Raw genomic sequence first — 20,347 nt, forward strand, 5'->3', positions numbered from 1 at the left:
GCACTTTTTTCCCACTGATCCAAGAATAAATTTTATGAGAAAGAAATTTAGTGAAGAATTATTGAAGAAAGGTTAAAAATATGACCCAGGGTCTGAGTATTTGAGTATTGGGTCCTGTGATGTTTAAATATCACAATTTTAACACCATTAGGTGATACAACAGTGTGCATTTGCTTTTATATAGTCCTTTAAAGTTACGAAGTAGCCTACTTGCATTATCTATTGGATCATAATTCTTGCAATGCTACTTTGCAGAATAATTAGGAGAAAACTAAACTAACATAATAATATTTCACTTTGTGTACATAAACTCTGTTCAATAATTTCAAGTCAAGTCCTACACTTTGGGATCTCATTTGGGGTTTTCTGAGCAGCTGTTGCTTCCATCAAGGTTTGAAGTCTAAGTTTGACCAAAGTGCTGTCCCAAAGTAATCCTATCACTCAAACACTTAGTACCTAGGAACTATATTAGGTACTGAAGATACAAAAACAAAAGTTAGAATAGTCCCAACTCTCAGGGTTCAGTGCAAGTTTTACATGATCTCATTTTAAGGATAAGGAAACAGTCTCAGTGAGACTTCCCTGCAATCACAAAACTAGTATAAATGTGTTATTATTACTGAACAGGCCCCAAGTTTAGAATTGAAAGGGATTCATCTCATCCAACTTCCTCCTTCTACAGAACAAGAAACAGATTCAACTTGCTAATTGTCAGATATATGACTTGAAACCAAATACATCTCCAAGTGAGAGATGGGAGATAGAAGTGAAAAGAACATAAAGGAAAACCAAGAGAAGGGGAGATGGGGAGCAAGGAGGAAAGAGGGAAGGTGGGAGAGGGGTGAAGGAAGGAAAGGCAAGTGAAAAGGAGGAGAAAACAGAGAAGAGAGAAATGGGACGAGTAAGAAAAGAGGAGAGAAGATAAAGGGGAGGAGAGAAGGAAGGGAGGAAAGGGACAAGAGAGAAGGGGCAGGGGAATAAAAGGGAAAAGGAGGAAGAAAGGAGGGGGAGTGAGATGAGAAAGCTAGGAGAAAGGATGGGGAAGGAAGATGGAGAGGGGAAAAGGAAGGGGAAAAATAAAAATGGTTTAAAAAAATCAAACTATTTGCTTTTATAACATTTCTATTTAAGTCAAATGCTTAATTGAAAGTGGTTTTGCCCACCCCCAAATTCTAGAGCTTCTTGGAAACCCTCTCTACATCTGTGAGCCACTTTGAACTTAATGACACCACAAGCAATCCCCCTGTGCTATCATGGAATTCTACTTAAGATAGCAATATTTTTTGCCCTCAGAGGGAAGCCTGCATGCCATTCTATTTCTGGCTACTACATAGTAACCCAATGACAGTAGAACTAACACTCCAACAATATCTCTCCAAAGTCAATTTGTAGAGGGAAATGAATTTACCCTCTGGAGCTGTAGACCTTTAATCTTTACCTTCATACATATCACCCAGAGCTGCAGCCAGGACTTTGTAAGCACAGGTCTTCCCCCCCAAGGGGTCTCCAACAATCATGTAACCATGTCTCACCAGCATCATCTCATAAATCTAAGATAACAAATGAGGAATTACAGCAGATTCCCTGAAAACTCAAGTTTGGGTATATTAATAATAATTAATAATGATGATAATAATTAGCAATTACTAATAACTAATAATATTAATACTAGCTAATAATTACTAATAACACATTTTGAACTAGCTGTCCTAGATATTTTTTATTATTCCCATTTTCCTGATAAGGCTGAGAGAGTTTAAGTGACTACCCCGGGGTCTCAGAGGTATTGTCTGAGGCAAGATTTGAATCCAAGTTATTCAGATTCTAGGTCCATTAAAGCATCCTCTATATCATACTCCTTTTCTAGATGCATTGGCTAAAAGTGAATATGTCCCCCTATCCTCTCAACTCCAATTTTTGATTCTAACTTATGTCAAAAAAATTTTAGCCAACTGTCTAGCATGAATGTATAAATTCACAAATTGTGTTTCTGCTGAATCTTTTATTGCCAAATCTAATAGATCAAGGGCTTTTGTTTTTATTGGTACTGATAGAATAGCAAAGACAAAGTACTGAGCATGGTTCCCTAATGGTGTGATTCAAATGAATTATAATATAATAAGGGTTAAAATCAAAACATAAATCTTCACTTAATTCACTATGGAACTAGAAGGCTAAATAGAAAAACAATTCTTGAATTATCCATTTGTTCTTCCTTCACTGAATACATTAATCCATGCTTTGTCTCTTGTGGCAGGATGTATATTTTTAATGTTTTTGTCATTTATGTTTAGTTCAATCTTGTGGGTTTTCTTTCTTCCTATTAGATTATGAATTTCTCAAAAATAACATTTTTCTTTTCTCTTTCTTTTCCTTTTCTTCTCCTTTCTCTACTGCCCCCCCCACAACAACACTACATATACAGAGACACAATATATCTCAGGCTTTTGGTTTCTATGGTGTATCTCAAAAAACTTAAAAATGCACTAGGACTTTTGTGACAACCAATATAACAAATATTTAATCAATGATATTGAGTTCAGGACAGAGTAACCCAGCCAGTGGAAATCCACTAGCCTGTCCAAAGAGAGATAATCTTGCATATCTGCATAGTCATACAACTTATATCAAGATTTCTGGGCTATTGTCTATTTACGCAAAGAGGGGTCATTTTAGTTATAACTGGGAGGCTGCCCAAAAGATAACAATATTAAGTCAGCATTTATATATCATTGTAAAGTTTTCAAAACACTTAACATGTATTAATTCATTTGATTCCTACAATAACCCTATGAGATAGATGATATTATTTCCATTTTACAGATTTGAGAGATTACAAGCTGAGGGGTTACATGAACTCTACCAAATCAGATGACTGAGTGAAAAATACTATACAAGAATCAGTAGTGTTCCAAGTATTATTTATTTTCTTCAAGGACATTTTTGCTATTCTTCACATGTGCCATGCTAAAATGTTTACATTACTATAGAAATGACTATAGAAAACCCATTTGCTATAGTATTTCATTATAAGATGTGAGATAAGAGTCAAGAAATCCAGGTTTTATTGCTTGCCAATAATTAACAATGTAGCTTTGGGCAAGTCATTTCAATCTTTATTTCTTCATCTATAAAGTCAGGGGAGTTAACTAGATAAGGTCTCTTTCTTCTCTAAAATCATGATTTTTTTGAGATGGGTTCATCTTCTATATCACCAGAGTATCCAAATGACCATAATTTCACCTAAAAACTTTAATTTTGCCTTTGAATCTGCATAGCCCAACAGATAGTGCACAGGGCTTAGAGTTAGGAAGACAAGAGTTCAAATCCTGCTTCTGAGATTTATTTTAACTCTGGTGAAGTCAATTTCTCTAAGTCTCAGGTTTTCATCAATAAAATGAGGGGGTTTCAGCTTTAAAGCAATAATCCAATAATTTAATACTAAAGCATGAATTTAGAGAAAGACATGATCACAAGGCACCAATGTATCAATTATCCTATCTTGTTATTCAATCATTTCAGTGATGTCTGATTCTCCTTGACCCCATTTTGAGGGTTTTCCTGGCAAAGAAGCTAGAATAGTTTGCTGTTTTCTCTTCCAGTTCATTTTACGTATGAGAAACTGAGGTAAACAGGGTAAAATGACTTGTCTGGGGTCACAAAACTAGTAAGTGTCTGAGGCTAGATTTGAATTCATGAAGATGAGTATTCCTGATTCCAAGACCAGTGTAGCAACTAGTTGCCCTTGGTCAGCCAAATTCTTGTATCTGATGCTCAAGCTAGATTCTTAGTTCTCACATTTGAAACATAATTCATGGGAGGCTGTCATAAAGAAAATGAAATAGAGCTTAAATTTGAGCTCTTAGTAACAAAATTGGATGGCATCCTGGATTACTGAATGATTTCTTTTTTCCTGTCTCAGTGTAGGCACTCTGATTGTGGTGTTTTTTTCAAGGTGCCTGATGAAATCTTTCTGAATCCCTAGCCCTAGTTTAGTAATTGAGACAATCTTGAATGAAAGAAGGTGATGATTGAGATGCACAAGTAATGACAGGTCCCTTCCCATGAGCATATGACAAACCAACCTGGATGATCTTTCCAATAAACCATGGTACTGCTTGGAGTTTCATCTTTTTAATGTTTTCATTTAGTGCAGCAATGAAAATCTCATAGTCTGGTTTAGGAAGAACGACTCCTGGGAACAAATCTGATATGATCCCCTGTTAACATAAAATTGAGAAGAAGATTGAGAGCCTGGAGGAATTCAGTTCAGTAAACATTTATCAAGCATCTAAGTATTTGAGCTTACAACTTGAACTGGGGTTTTAAAGATTAAAAAAAGAAAGAAAGAAAATGACAAATCCCTACTTTCAAGTTTACATTTCAATAAGCATTTATCAGATATCTAATAAGTACCAGGCCTTAGAGCAAGATTTATTAATCTGGGGATCATAAACTTACAAAAATTTGATAACTATTTCAACACAGTTGGTTTTCTTTGTAATGTAGTCTATTTCATGCAATTAAAAACAATCTTTTGAGAAGAGGTTGGTAGGCTTCACTCATGAATGCTATAGTCAGATACAACTGTATTTCAGAGGAATCATTTACATCTCAAAATTTGACAAGTGCTAAAAAATCAGGATTTATTCATTGTTTTGTTGATAATTTAAAAAAAGCAATGGGGTAGCTAGATGGTGCAGTGGATGGAACACCAGAATTCAAATCCGGACTCAGACACTTAATAATTGCCTAGCTATGTGACCTTGGGCAAGTCACTTAACCCCATTGCCTTAAAATAAAAAAAAAAATTTTAAAAAGAAAGCAATGGAGGAAATGTTAATACTGTAAATTAATTTTTTTTTCAGAGATCAGGATGTCAAATATTTACTGTCATACCCCTGGTTTTATTAATCTGCCCAGGAGATCCATAATACAAACAAGTGTTAAGAATCTCTGTCTTAGAGAGTTGCATAGGGCACTAGGAGGCTATGTGATTTACCCAAGTCAAAGAGTCAGGATTTTGACAGAGATTGAACTTGATCCCATGTCTCCCTGACTCCAAGATCAGTTCTTTTTAATCCACTATGTGTCACTGTCTGGTTAAGACAACATTGTAAGTTTCTAAGTAGTTGATGTGCTATAATAAAGGAAGTTTTTCCTCCTGAAAATTCCATGTAGCAATGAAATCATAGCTCTGCTTTAAAAAAAAATCACATCATTTAGTGCTAGGGAAAGAAAGACAAAAATAAAATAGTATCTATTCTCAAGGACCTTACATCCTACATGTTACTACAGTTAGTAAAGAGAATAAGATGTGTGCAGTTTTCCTTGATCTAGCTACTCCTACCCAGAACTCAGAGGATCTTCTAGTAAGAGTTGATTTGACCAGTAAGCAGAATAGACAGTTACCTGGACTTTCTGCTTGTCTTCCCTGTAGTACCTGAATGGTACCTGAAATTCCACAATTAAAGATGTAATTCTTGAGGCCTTAAAACTTTTCCTAGAATGCTCTATTAAGATGCAAATACACATTCAATGTATATATTAAAAACAACTGTTGTAGGGGGATGATTGTTGCCACAGTAATAATCATAATCATAATCATAATTATAATGTCTTAGATTTATGTAATTCATTTTAGCACTTTCCTCACCACATTATGAGAAATTATTGTGGAAGTACAGATATTATTATACCCCTTTTGCAGATGAGAAAATTAAGGATTAAACAAATTAAGTCCCCATTGTTGCATGATTAATATTGACAATATAAGAATAAGGACCTCTGAGAATGAGACATGAAACAAGAACCTCACTAAGTATATAGAAGCTGGAAAGACAGTGTACCAGAAAGGAATGAATGGTTCTAGAATAGAAAGTTTGAGAGGGGAATTGAAGAGTGTGTGTGTTTCACAATGTTGCCTATCCTTGGCCCTACAACTGGGCCAATGTACTTCCTTCAGTCTCTAAAAGAAATGTATTTAAAAACTGGAATTATGGGAAATGTAAATGGAGGGGCAGGCTCCTCAGGACTCCAATCTGTTGTTAATGGAAAGATATCTAAGCTGGGTTGCCTTTACTATCAGCTTCATATCTATCCAGGAGGAATGAATCCAAACCCTCAGGTCCAGTATGACCTGCTACTTACCTGAAACAGAGGCACATCTTGGGCCAAGAATTTGGCCAAGTTGACATCCAATAAGGCCCGGAGCAAAAGGACACTCTCATCTTCCATGGGATATTTCAGTTTCAGGTTCCCAGCAGCAGTGAGGACAGACTTCACTGCCCGCATTCCATAGTCATAGTGATGCTGAGATGATAACTGTTCAGAGCATAAACGGTAAGTAGCAACGATTTTCTGGGCAAGACTGTGAAAGGAAAAAAAGTGTGTAAACCACTGGTTTAGATTTCAGGCTTCTTGTGGAATGACTGATTTGTGGAATAATGAGTTCTCTGGTTCTGTCTGGAAGCTTTTAAGCAGAGTGCCGTATTGGAACATTGTGTTATGCTCTCCACTAGTCTTGAATATTGTAGAGACATGCTTCAGTAGACTAAATGGCCTCTGGGGACCCTTTCAACTCAAAGATTCTATTCTTTAGACAAATAGGCATCATAAGACTTTTCTCCTCTCTATCTGTCAGCCAGCTTCCCTTGGCAATCCAAAGGATGAGTCAAATCATTTGAAAGTTCACTCCTAGAGTGATATCTGAAGCATCTGGTTTAGTTCAACAACTAGAGTTCTTCAGCACACTCATATACTTAGATTCTCCCAAATAGTAATAGTTAGTTAGAATTTATTTAGCTTTTTAAAGTTGGAAAAGTGCTTTACAAATATTAACTCATTTGATTCTTACAGTAACTGTAGGAGATAGATGCTGTTATTAAGCCCATTTTACAGCTGTTGGACCTGAGGCAAAAATTAGGTCACATAGCTAGTAATTGTCTGAGGACATATTTGATTCTAGGTCTTTTTTACTCCAGATCCAGTGCTTTATCCATTTTACCACCTAACTACTTGTCAAATGATACATTATTATGAATGAACTATAATATTACTGATAATGTTTTAGGATACTGATTAGCACTCAGATATTTTTCACAGAATTTAATAATAATAATAATGGTGATGATGATGATGTTTTTCTTTCATTCTTTTTTTTAGGTTTTTGCAAGGCAAATAGGGTTAAGTGGCTTGCCCAAGGCCACACAGCTAGGTAATTATTAAGTGTCTGAGACTGGATTTGAACCCAGGTACTCCTTACTCCAAGGCCAGTGCTTTATCCACTATGCCACCTAGCTGCCCCTTTTCTTTCATTCTTGAAGAAGATCATGAGTTCGGGGATGGGGGTGATGCCATGAAAAGAACATCAATTGGATTTCAGTGAGAGGGTGCTATGCTAAGTCACCAGCCTCACTTTCTCCTCCAGAGCCATCTGGGTCCAGGGACCAGATATGGATCAGGATGACTGGAGATGACCCTGGATGCAAGGTAATGAGGGTTATAAGTGATTTGCCCAAGTCACACAGCTAATAAGGGTCAAGTGTCTGAAGCCAGACTTGAACTCAGGTCCTCCTGACTTCAGGGCTACAGCTCTTACTCATTGTGCCATCTAGCTACCCTTAATTATTATAATAGTTAACATTTATATAAAACTGAGTCAGGCACTATGTTAAGAGCTTCACAATTATTACCTTATTTGATCCTCACAACCCTGAGGCAAACATAGGTTAAGTGACTTGTCCACTGGTTAAGTGTCTGAGGTAGAGTTGAATCTAGGTGTTCCTGACTCTAGGTCTGGTTCTCTATCCTCTGTGCCTCTTAATTGCCTGCCAATTATGAATTATGAGACTTCTGGTAATATAATTGTATTCTTTAGTAATGATTAACAGTCAGGTGTAATTTTTCATAGAATCTAAGAATTTAGAAGAGACCTTGGAAGAGACCTTCTAATCCAATTTATATGTGAATAATTCCCTCTACTATATATCCAATAATTCAATATTTCTCTCTTCCTCAGTGAAAGAGAATTCATTACTCTCCTAAGAAGCCCATCCTATTTTTTTGTTATTTAGTTAGTTGTTCAGTTCCCATCTCCTGGACCATGGCATACCACTATCTTCCCTTATCTCCTGCAGTCTGTCCAAGTTTATATTCATGGCTTCCATGACACTATCTTATCTCATCTTCTGCTATCCCCTTCCCCTTTTGCCTTCAATTATTCCCTGCATCATGATCTTATTCAATTTTTGGAATTCTCTAATTCTTAGGAAGTTTTTCCTTATATAGAGCTTAAGTCTGCCTCTCTACATCTTCACTCCATTTTTCTTTTTTCTGCTTTCTGGAGACAAACAGAACAAGATGAATCCCTCTTCTACATAATAGTCCTTAAAATTCCTGCAGACAACTTTTCTCTAGGCTCATTGATTTTTATGTGGCGTGAACTTGAAGCCCCTCCCCATGCTGATTGCCCTCCACTGGATGCTCTACATCTTACCAATATGCTTCCTAAGATATGGCACTCAGAACTGATCAATATACTTGATATGAATTGATCAGTGGGTTTGGCCTTACCTTATCCCTGAATGCTAGACTTCTTGTAATTATAGACTAAGATTGAATTGGTCTTGTTGGCTGCCATATCACACTTCCATTTAATCAAAACTACCCAAGTGCCAAAGAAAGTCTTCTAGGGCACAACTGTGATTGCCTGCTAGACTTCTTGTAATTATAGCCTAAGATTGAATTGGTCTTGTTGGCTGCTATATCACACTTCCATTTAATCAAAACCACCCATGTGCCAAAGAAAGTCTTCTAGGGCACAACTTTTTAGAACATAATGTTAATGAAGTTTGCTTCCAGGCTTTCATCCCCATAGTTAGCTCCATAAAAAAACAACAATCCAAAAAAAAGTTCAAAGCTATAGATTCACCTCTAAGTTTCTCCAGATATTTTAAATATGGGCAAAGATTCAATATGGTTGAGCATTCATTATAGAATCAAAGGACTGGGATTCAAATTCTACTTCTGAGAGTACCTGTGTGAATTCAGACTTACTTTTTCCAGCTAACTTTACAAATGAGGAAACTGAGGCAAACTAAGTGACTTGCCTAGTATCATATTATGAGTCCTTTAGAATTCTCCTGGATTATCACATTGATCAATATAGTTAAGTCTTTCACAGATGATCCTCATTACAACATTGCTGTTACTGTGCATAATTATCTTACTCTCTTGGAATCAGACTAAATAAACTCTGAGGCCCATTCTAACTATGTTTGATTATATGATCCCAATTTTCTTACCTGCCTAGATGATCGAGGCTAAACCCTGAACTCTAAACTCATAGGAAACTTTGCAGGTCATTAAGGACCTTTCAGAATCTATCAGAAAATGAAAAATTCAAAGCAGCTTACCTGCGGGAATCCAGAAACCCCATGGAATACAGGGAAATTTCCCCAATTAATGCATAATCAGGTACCATCATGGCAACTGTTCTGAATAAGGCCTAGGAAAAGAAAAAAAAACCAACTAATCAGTACATAGCAGAAATATATATACCTAAAGGCCATGTCTATATTGTTAAAGTAAAAGAAAAATAATAAAGGCTTATGTTCCTATAAAACAGTATCATGGCATATTGGAAAGAAAACTGGTATCAGTTTATTTTGGTAGCACTGGTTCCTCCCTGGAGTCCCCTAAGTCAGTGTGGAAAGACTTTTGACAATCAGGGCTTTTACACAAATGCTATCTCATTTGATACTTATACCAACTATGTGAAGTAGGTAATTTGAGTTGTATTATTTCCATTTTACAGATGAGGGAACCAAGACTTGACAAATCTAAGTTACTTGGCCAAAGAGATATAAAGGATATAGTAGATATGGGAGGATATAGTAGATATGGGAATTGAACTTAGTTGTTATTCAGTCATGCCTCTTTGTGACAAAGATAATTGAGTGGTTTGCCATTACTTTTTTTCCAGCTAACTTTACAAATGAGGAAACTGAAGCAAACTAAGTGACTTGCCTAGTGTCACATTATGAGTCCTTTAGAATTCTCTGGGATTATTGCATTGATCAATATAGTTAAGCCTTTCACAGATGATCCTCATTACAACATTGCTGTTACTGTGCATAATTATCTCTCAGTTCTCACTACACTTTCCAGCAGTTCATATAGGTCTTGCCATCTTTTTCTGAAGCCACCCCCTTGGTCATCTCCCCTAGTACAATAATATTCTATCATAATCATAAGGACAACTTGTTCAGCAATTCCCCAATTGATAAGCATCAATTTGATTTCCAGTTCTCTGGAAAGAATTGCTATAAATATTTTTCTACACAGGTCCTTTCCTTTTTATTTTTATCTCATTGGAATACAGATCTAAAAGTGGTATTGCTGATCAAAGAATATGCAGAGTTTTATAACCTTTGGATCTAGATCCAAATTGTTCTTTAGAATGAGAGTTGGTTACTCCATGAACAATACATTATCATACTGATTTTTTCACTCATCCCCTCCAGTATTTCTCATTTCTAAGAGGGGTGAAATGGTAATTTAGAATTGTTGTAATTTTTCATTTCTTTAATCAATAGGAATTTATAGCACTTTTGTATGACTATAGATAGCTTTGATTTCTTCTTCTATATCCATTGACCATTTTCAGTTGAGGAATGACTATTTTTAGAAATTTGTCTCAATCCTATACTCAATATTTGAGAAATGAGGTCTTTATTAGATAAACTTGCTGCAAATTTTTTATATTACTTCATCATCTATGATTCCTTTTTGTTTCCCCTTATTTATTTTAATTAGGTCTCTTTTTTCTTTTGCTTTATCTGAGATAATGATTGCTACCTTTGCTTCTTTTTAGTTTTGCTGAAGCTTAATACATTCTGCTCCAGCACTTTATTTTAACTGTTTTGGGGTGAGTTCATGCCATTCACACACAGCTAAGATTATTATGTTTCCCTTCCATTATCTTTTTTTCTTTTTAACCTGTCCTTCATTAAAAGTCTTTTCGTAATTTTCTTGTATCACTCTTTTTTCTTTTCCCAATTTTTCCTTACTAGTCTTATCACTTTCTTTTATTATCCCAGGATTTCTTGTTGGGCTTGGCCTCAAATAGCATTTTTCTCTAAGGGTAAATGATTTCCCATTGTTGTCTTCTTCTGAATTAATTTCTTGGTTTTCATCGCCACTATGGTCTTTTTTTGTGTGTGGTCAAATTCTTTTGTGTTGTTATTGTTTGCTCATTTTCCCAGACTATTTCTTAACTTTGAACTTTATGTTAGACTTGGGCTCTGCTCACCCAAGGGTGGAAAGGCACCATCCCAAGTTTCAGGCCTTTTTGTGCTATCATTTTCATAATTAGTTCTGGAAATCTGCAAGTTTTTGACATTTTCATTTTTAATTTTTCATTGGAGAGCTGTGGTCATTATTTTCCTGGTCTATGCTTCTGATCTTTACCCAGGAAGGGCTCCTGGTCCCTTATAGTCACAATTGCTAATGTTTCTCTTTGCCTTGGAACTACATTAAGGGCCCTTGCTCTCTTGTGACCCACCCTTATCACTCCTCTCCACTGTGGAACAGCAACCCAGCACTACCCATGGGCAGTGGTTGTCTTGTAGTTGCAACTGTATGTAGTGCCAGCAAAGGGTTTCCTGTATTCACTTTGTGATCAATTGTCTGACTGCTTTACTATTGCTAGGCTGAGAATTCCCACTATTGTTGCTGCTTCCTCCTTGTATGGTCTCCTGCTGACATCTTAAGTTTTTTTAGGTCTCAAAAAAATCAACTTTTTGTTGGCTCTGCTCCTCCAAATTTGATTTGAGGCATTATTTTAAAGTTGTTTGTAAAAAACATGGTTGGACTTGCATGAAATAATGAAGAGCAAAACAAATAGTAAACAATAAAAACAATATTGTTTTAAGAACAACTTTGAATGAAAGTCATTTTTATTATATTATAAACATTCAAAATAACTAAAAAGAACCTATAAAGGAAGATGCTTTCTGCATCCAAAGAAAGAACCAATAAATACAAGTGTGCATAGAATGATTTACATGTACATGCATATTCATGTCTAATGGTAGCCATCTCTAGGGAAGGGAGGAAAGAAGAAAAATAAGAAATTTACATGATAATTTTATTATATATTTAAAAGGAATAGCAAGTTGTACATAATAATAGATTTGCATTTTAGTGAATAATCTTTTTAAAAAAATTATCTATGAGATGAAAATGTTTGTTTTATTCCATTAAAATATTTTTAAGTCATTTGGGGAGGGGTGTTGAGAGAATTCAGCTGGGTTACCTCTAACCCACTATTGGCTCCCCCATACCCACCCCAAGACTACAAATCTAATAACTTTTTCACTATTCTATATCTGGATAAATCAAGCTACAAAAAACTGCAACAAGGAAAAGAAGGCGTAGAGCTGATTGATTCATATAGATCATCATCTCAGCACTTCACTTACTATCTTTAGTTGGTCCCAGGTTGGTAATGAACTGGAGAGAAATCAGAGAAAGGTACCTGAGGTAGTGAAGGACTTTGAGTTCATGCCATAAGATGCTCAGTTGAAGGAACTGGGAATGTTTAGTTTGGAGAAGGAAAAAGGTAGTGGCATTAATGTGGAGGAGCATAAAAATTATCTTCAAATAATTGTTAGGTGGATGAATGATTAATTAGCAGAGGACAGAGACAGAAGCAATAGTTGGAAATTCTTAAAATGGTCAATTTAGGCTTGATATAAAGGGTGGAAAACTCCTAACAATGAGGCTTATATTGAAAGATTTCTTTCTGGAACAAGTTGGAATCAATGACTGCTGATACTCAATTTATTAAACATTTATTAAGTTGCTATTGTGTGTCTTGGACTATACTGGGAAACCCCCCTGGGGATTATCATCCATTTATTACCAGATGAGGCAACGGAGACCCAAAGAGGCTCAGTGACTTGCCTGAGATATTATGGTTACTAAATGTTAGAGAAGTATTAGAACCTCTGTCTCTTGCCTCCTAGCATATTTCTTTTTCTGTTACCCAACTATCCAATTCTATGGAGAAAAAAAAAATTCTATCAGGCTATAAGGGGAAAATCTGGAGTTTGTGGTGGTTGTAAGAATAACTTTATGTACAGTGGAGAAAATAATATGGTATGATGGAAAGAACATTGGATTGGGAGTCAGGATATCAAATACTACTATCCCACTAACTGGGTGACCTTGGGGTAATCGTTTTGCCTTCTTTGAGAGACAAATTTTTAATAATATTTTATTTTTCCCAATTACATTAAAGACCATTTTTAATATAAATTTTAAAAAACTTTGAGTTCTAAATTCTCTATCTTCCTCTTTCCCTTTGCTGAGAAGGTAAACAACTTGATCTAAGTGCAATCATGCAAAACAGATTTACATATTTATCAAAGGCATAGTTTAAATCATAAAATGCTTGTAAACAAACTTAAACAACTGTAAAATATTACATAAAAGTAAATTGTTGTGACTTTTCAATTACCTACCATTCGATTAATTAAAATAGGGTTATAGGAGCAGCTCTTTTTGTGGTGGCAAATAACTGAAAACCAAGGAGGTGCCTGTTTATTGGGGAATGGATAGCAAATTATAGTTTATGAATGTGATGGGATGCTATTGGGTTGCAAGTGATGATGAAGGAAATGGTTTAAGAGAAACCTTAAAAAATTTGTATGAACTGATGCGAAGTAATGAGTAGAGCAGGAGGAAAAATTATACATTGACAACAATATTACAAAGATAAACAATAAAGTGAGGCAACTAGGTAGTGCAGTGGATAGAGTACTGGCCCTGGAGTCAGAAGTACCGGAGTTCAAATCCAGCCTCAGACACTTAATAATTACCTAGCTGTGTGGCCTTGGGCAAGCCACTTAACCCCATTACCTTGCAAAAACATTAAAAAAAAAAGCTACACAATAGAAAGACTTCAGAACTCTGATTAACCAATGGCCAACCATGATTCCAGAGGACTCCTAATGAAATATGCTATCCATCTCCTGACAGAGTACAGATTGAGGCATATTTGAGGGGAAGGAGAACTTGGTTAATGCAAACATTTGCTTTTATTGACTATACATGTTTGTAGCAGGGTTGTTTTTATGTGTGCATGTGTTTATGTGGGTATGTAGTTAAGAAAGGAGAGAATGAGGACTTGAAAATAAAATAAAATTGAATTAAAAAATAATTACAGAGGCTTCTGAGAGATACTAACAATTCAGCTCAGGGTGTTAATATTATTTAAGGGATGATAGGAATTACAAAATATGAAAATTATATTTTACAATTTATAATTGTACTATATTTACATTTCTCAAAGAATTTTCACATCCATAATCTCTTTTGGTTCTCAGAGGGTACCCTTGGGAAGTAGGTAGGACATTTGGAAATACTGTTCTTTTTAGGTAAAAAGACCTTTCACACAGCTAATTAGAGGAAAAGCTGGGATAAGAACTTTGGTTTTCTTTCTCCTAAGTCCAGGCTCTAAGTCCTGCTCAGGCAGATTTAATCATAAGCAGCAAAAAAATAAACAATGGACTTTGTGTAGCTTATATCAAGTATCAAATATTCTAAACTCCACATCTACAGTCATTGTCTGATAATGCCACATGATCTCATGAATGATACTTGTCTTTGGAATGCCCAAATCCATACCACTTAGCATTTACCTTGAGATTATCAGGAAGCTCTGCCCGACCGGCATATCCAGGATTCATGGTAATGAATACAGCACAGGTGGGATTCAGAGAAATCTCAGTGCCTTCAAATATGAAAGTCTTCAACTTTCGAATGATAGCCTGTTGAATGCTGAGGATCTGTTGGGCCACCACAGATAGCACTTCCACCTAGGGTAAGAAGAATGCCTACTTGCTACAGAGACCACTGCTCATTTCACTCCCATCCCAATATAACAAGGAAAGAGTATTTAGATAATTATAGCAACATGTCAATCACTTAAGAAACATTATTCATTGAATCTCAAGTTTATTAAAGAATGCCAAAATTAAGCTGTCAAATTCTCAATGAAAAAGTGGAAAGGTGACTTGGCTATTGGTAGGGAATAAGAGAATTTATGAGTCTGTGATAGGATGATAGGATTTAAAACTTGCCCAAGTGTGTAAATAGGTATGTATGATTATATTTGTGTACATGTTACTATTTGTATCTGCATGAGTACTTTGTATAAGTGTGTGAATGCATTAATGATATGGGGGAAAGAGAAAATATAATGAGAATTTGGTGTGATTTCCTCAGTGGTAATTTTGTTTTGACATTAAATCAAATCAATAAATATTTATCAGATACTTACTCCTTAGTGCTATAATGAATAGATTAAAAAAAATACGGCACTCTCTAGTAATAGAACTCAGATGTTCTAACTTCTCCTTCCTTTTTTTCCTGAACTCCCATGTCTTGGCACCAAGAATTACCTCAATCCTATTGAATTCATCGAAGCAGGCCCATGCTCCAGCTTGAGCCAAACCCTTGAAGAACTTTCCCATGGCTTTATAATCCAGACCATCAGAGCAATTGAAGACCACACACTAAATGCAGGGGGAGAACATTGACATAAATGTTACCACTTCCCAAGACAATTTTGGCCCTTCATTCTGCCTCAGGAATGCTAGACTATCACACTTGGAAAACTTAGAGATGGAATGGATCTCAGAGGTCATCTAGGCCAATGCCTTCATTTTAAAGATGAAGTAATAGAGGCCCAGAAAGTTCAAATGATTTGCTCAAAGTCATGTAATTAGCCTCAGAAAATTTGAATTGGGGCAGCTAGGTGGCGAAATGAATAGAACACTGGCCCTGGATTCAGGAGGAACTGAGTTCAAATTCAACCTCAGACTCTCAATAATAACCTAGCCATGTGACCTTAGGCAAGTCACTTAGTCTCATTGTCTTAAACAAAATTTTAAAAAAATTTGAACCTGGGACTTTGGCCCCTGTATCACTGTGCTCTTTCCCCTTTGGCATGATGCTTTCTGGTTCAACCTTCTATTCAGTGTATGATTTCCAACCTCCATCCCCCTTCCAATCCTGTTGTTAACTTGAATTTCATGATCTCTCTTTTATACAGAGGTCCTCAAAGGGGCCAGAAGTGATCATTAGGGTCTGAGGTCTATATTGTTTTTATTACCTGCTTAGCCAAGGCCTTGGCCAAATCTTTGGTAGTTTCTGTTTTGCCTGTCCCAGCAGGGCCCTCTGGGGCACCCCCAAGGTTCAGTTTCAAAGCTCCCATTAAAGTCCTAAAGAGAAGAGAACAAGATTCTAGGTCATTCACTGAGTCCTAGAATATACAAGTCAGGGAAGAGTTTCCAGGAAAGGTGTTGTGCATAGAATAGATCTTCCCTAATCTACATAATGAGTTTTTCCAGAGATATTATAGATCAGGAACTTGAACAAATGACTCCCTATATGTTGGGATCAATAGAGTTCCCTAGTTTTTTATCACTATTTGAGTATATCATTACATCCCCTCTTTTGTCCCCCCCCCCCCACATTCTGTTCAAATTTGGACACAACCTTCTTCCAGCTGATTACAAGTGCTGATGGGACAGAAAGTAGATGCTGACTGGGAGAACAGTTGTTGAGCTGGGCTATCCTTTTTCAAAATTAAGGGCACCCAACCAGTTTCTTATAGAAAAATAATGATAATAGCAGCTAGCACTTATATAGCCTTTAAAAATTACAAAGTGTCTGCTAGCTCATTTAATCTCTACAACTCTATGAAGTAGATGCTATTTTACAAATTAGAAAATAAATTGTAAGAAGTTAACTTGCCCAGTCATATAGCCAATAAAATCTGAGATAGCATTTGAAAATGGATATTCTTGGCTTTTAGCATGAAATCTAGTTATTGTACCACCTAGCTACCTCATATCTCAAAACAAAGGTAATGATATCACATGCTCCTGGCCTTAGTCTCAACTTTCTTATATTAAATGATTTCTCTATGCCTCAGTTTCTTCTCTGTACAATGTAGTTCTTCCTTTCTTCTATTCCCAGGAATGATAAATATTATTATGGAGGGAAACAAGTTGTACCATCCATACAAACTATTTAGCTGTCTCCCTAAAATGCACCTTATAACCTTAGGCACAACCATCCTTGGGCCTCAGTTTCTTTATTTGCAAATGGAGAAATTGGACTAGTTTATTTCTAAGGTCCCTCTCCAAGCTTTAAATTCCATATTCCTCAGCATCCTTAGCATACCTCTCCATTTTGCACAGATTTGGAATTAGAATTGGTTAATATACCAAGTATTATATTTTGTTGCCATGAAAAAATGTCTCTTCTCAAAGAGCGTTGACTTAACAAACTTACAGAAGATACAAAACAGGACCAAGAGGTGCTGTTGCAACAGCTTTCTAAAATGTTCTGTATCAGAATAACTTTTATAACAGTAGATTGGGAAGAGTGGGCAAACTCTCAACAGTCTCTTGGCGTTCATTTTTGTTTTCTCACATTGGAAGAGGGAGGAAACCTTAGAGTGCATTGAGAAGCATGGTGACTGGGATAACTCTAGTGTATTTGTCCTGTTTGGAGAAGTCTTAAATATATCAGTTCCAATTTGAATGCCTTATTTTAGGGAGGACAAACAGAAAAAGTAAATCCAGAATGGCTAGGCCTTGAAATGATGTAATATGAAGCTCTGTGGATTGGTAACAGTTATCTTAAAGAAAAAAAAAAGTTAAAGGACAATAACTGTCTTCTAATTATTTGAAGGCTGTCATGTGGAAGAGAGAATACTCCTGTTTTGCTTGGTCTCAGAGACCTGAACTAAAAACAGTAGGTGAAAGTAGCAAAGAAAAGATTTAAGCTTGACATAAGGGAAAACAAAAAAAAAAAAAACCAATCAAAATGATCCAAAATTATATTGAGCTGACTTTGGAGAAAGCAATGTTTCCCCTCACTAGATGTCTCTAAGTGTAAAGTTGCTTCCAACTGAAATTTGTGAAAGAGAATTACATAGAACACATAGAACTACAGAATCTCAGCCCTGGAAGGCACTTCAGGGGCTATCTATCTGGTCCAGTGTTATCAAACTGAACTAGAAATGGGTCCACTAAACCACACAGAAGGTTCCCTTCTCATATTAACTTAAGAAATCACATATTAACATATCTATGTTCTACTATATTTTTATCAATATTTTGTTAAATAGTTTCCAATTACATTTTAATCTCATTCAGGCCACACTTTGGAGTATTGCAAGTCAAACTCTTCTCATTTGGTCTTACTCAAACTTGAACTGGAATCTCTTCTAAAACATCCCCCACTTAAAGCTTCTGCTTTCAGACTTCCAGTAATGGAGAACTCACTACTTACTGATTTCACTCATTTTGCTTTTGGAAAGCTTTGATTGTTTGGAAGATTTTTTTTTTTTTACATCAAGCTGAAACCTGTATCTTTGCAATTTCCATTCACTGCCTAATTCTGCCTCCTGAAACTAAACAAAACAAGTCTACTTAGTCCTCTACAAATACTTGACCTCTCATGTCCCCCCTAATTATTTTCTTCTCCAAGATGATCACCTCCAATCAGTTCATCTGAATATTGTTGCATGTGGTTTTGAATCTCTTCACCATCTTGGTTGGACTGAACAATGTCAATATCCTTCATAAAATGTGATGCCCAGAACCAAACTATAGAATTCTCTCAAGTCATTGGACTCATGTCAGATTCCTGTACTATTCAAATTCTTTTCTAGAAGAATCCTCTGCAGAAACAATGTACAGCACAGAAGGTGGTAGCAAGTGGGAAGTATTGACCTCATTTTGAAAGGTGAAACTATGCCATAGGGATTAATCAAGTTTACCTGTAACATCGGTCAGTGAGAGGTGTAATCACCAGTCTTAAGGAATTCCCCAAGTATTCATAGCCATACAAAGCTTCTGTAGTGATCATTCTCACAATCACCTCTCCATTTTCCCAAGTATAGCGAAGCTGAGAGATCCACTGGAAGTCATTCAGATCTCCAACGTTGTCATGGGCTAATTTGGCAACCACATCACGAGCTGTCCAGACACAACATAAGGATGAACAGTTTCTCTCTCTCTCTCTCTCTCTCTCTCTCTCTCTCTCTCTCTCTCTCTCACTCTCTCTCTCTCTCCCCCCCTCTCTCTCTTTCTCTGCTCTCCACCCACCCCAGCACCACTGAACCCTAACTTCATTGATTCCCTCTTACCTCCAGGACTAAATATAAAATTTTCTTATTTGGTTCTTAAAACCTTTCACAATCTGGATCTTTTTTACTTTTCTAATCATCTTATCTGTCCATAAACTCTAATGATCCAGTAATTATTCCCTTTTTATTGTCCCTCAAACACAAAACTCCATCTTTAGAGCCTAGATCTTTGCATTGACTTTCCCACATGACTGGAATTCTCTCCCTCTTCACCTTTGCTTCCTGGCTTCCTACTTTCCTCTAAGACTTGGCTCAAATCTTTCCTCCTGCAACTGGCCTTCCCCAGGCCTCACTCCTCTCATGCCTTCCATTTACAAGGTATAAATCTTGTATGTACACAGTTACTTGCATATCATCTCTCTCAATAAAATTGAATTTCATGAGGGTAGGGACTTGGTTTTTTTTTTTTTGGCCTTTCTTTGTGCCTGGCAAATAGTAATAATATAATAAATTAATAAATTTTTGTTGCCATTGCCTTCCTGAGTTGTCTCTGGAGAGCAGGACCCAGGAGAGTCACTCTTGTAGGCAGTTTAGGGTTTTGTTTCAGGTTCTAGTAATCCTGTGGGCAGGACCTTTTTGGGGGAGGGAGAAGAATTTGTTTTGTAGAAAGAGGTAGGGGGGAGACAGTCACAAAACACAAGGCTAGAGATTGTTCTCATTTTACCAGGGAGATGTCTTCCTCTCTTTTAGAAGAGAACCTCAGGCAGCTGGTCTTCTTTTGGTCCATGGAAATTCATTTTGTGACCTACAGGAGCCTCTCCTATTGAGCTTTGGGGGAATACACAATGACTGGCCAAATTAGGAAAAACTTCCACACTTACCATGGACATCAATGACTGTGAGGGCTCCCAGTGTCAACCGAGCTCCACTACTTAATTTACCCCGAACCAGTTCAACAATATCTGCAATCTGCCTGTTATTTTTTTCCAGAAATTCCTGTGAGGGATACATATGGGAAGAGCTTTTTATTCTTTTTTTTTTTACTTTCTTGGATTTCTTCTCTGAGATCCAAGAAATAGTGACTACTAGAAGAAAGGGGATAGGGGAATTTATTTGTGACTGACTTCACAGGAGGGCAAAATGAGCCAGAAGGAGTAAAAGTTACAGAATGAT

The 20,347-nt window shown here is 36.4% G+C and overlaps 1 protein-coding gene across 5 annotated transcripts in view; it reads right to left on the reverse strand.

Annotated features, from left to right (window-relative positions):
• Positions 1–20,347, reverse strand: part of DNAH3 (dynein axonemal heavy chain 3) — a 195,390-nt gene that overhangs the window by 75,780 nt on the left and 99,263 nt on the right. For all 5 annotated transcript variants that reach the window (XM_074208291.1, XM_074208288.1, XM_074208289.1 and 2 more), the window contains 9 exons: positions 20,056–20,170; positions 18,866–19,064; positions 16,184–16,292; positions 15,471–15,584; positions 14,709–14,885; positions 9,417–9,508; positions 6,151–6,370; positions 4,086–4,220; positions 1,439–1,550 (listed from right to left, as the gene is read on the reverse strand). In XM_074208291.1, coding sequence (XP_074064392.1) covers positions 1,439–1,550; positions 4,086–4,220; positions 6,151–6,370; positions 9,417–9,508; positions 14,709–14,885; positions 15,471–15,584; positions 16,184–16,292; positions 18,866–19,064; positions 20,056–20,170 — 1,273 coding nt within the window. The remainder of the gene's footprint in view (positions 1–1,438; positions 1,551–4,085; positions 4,221–6,150; positions 6,371–9,416; positions 9,509–14,708; positions 14,886–15,470; positions 15,585–16,183; positions 16,293–18,865; positions 19,065–20,055; positions 20,171–20,347) is intronic.

This window comes from Macrotis lagotis, chromosome X (assembly GCF_037893015.1).
Source record: "Macrotis lagotis isolate mMagLag1 chromosome X, bilby.v1.9.chrom.fasta, whole genome shotgun sequence".
NCBI classification, from domain to species: Eukaryota; Metazoa; Chordata; class Mammalia; order Peramelemorphia; family Peramelidae; genus Macrotis; species Macrotis lagotis.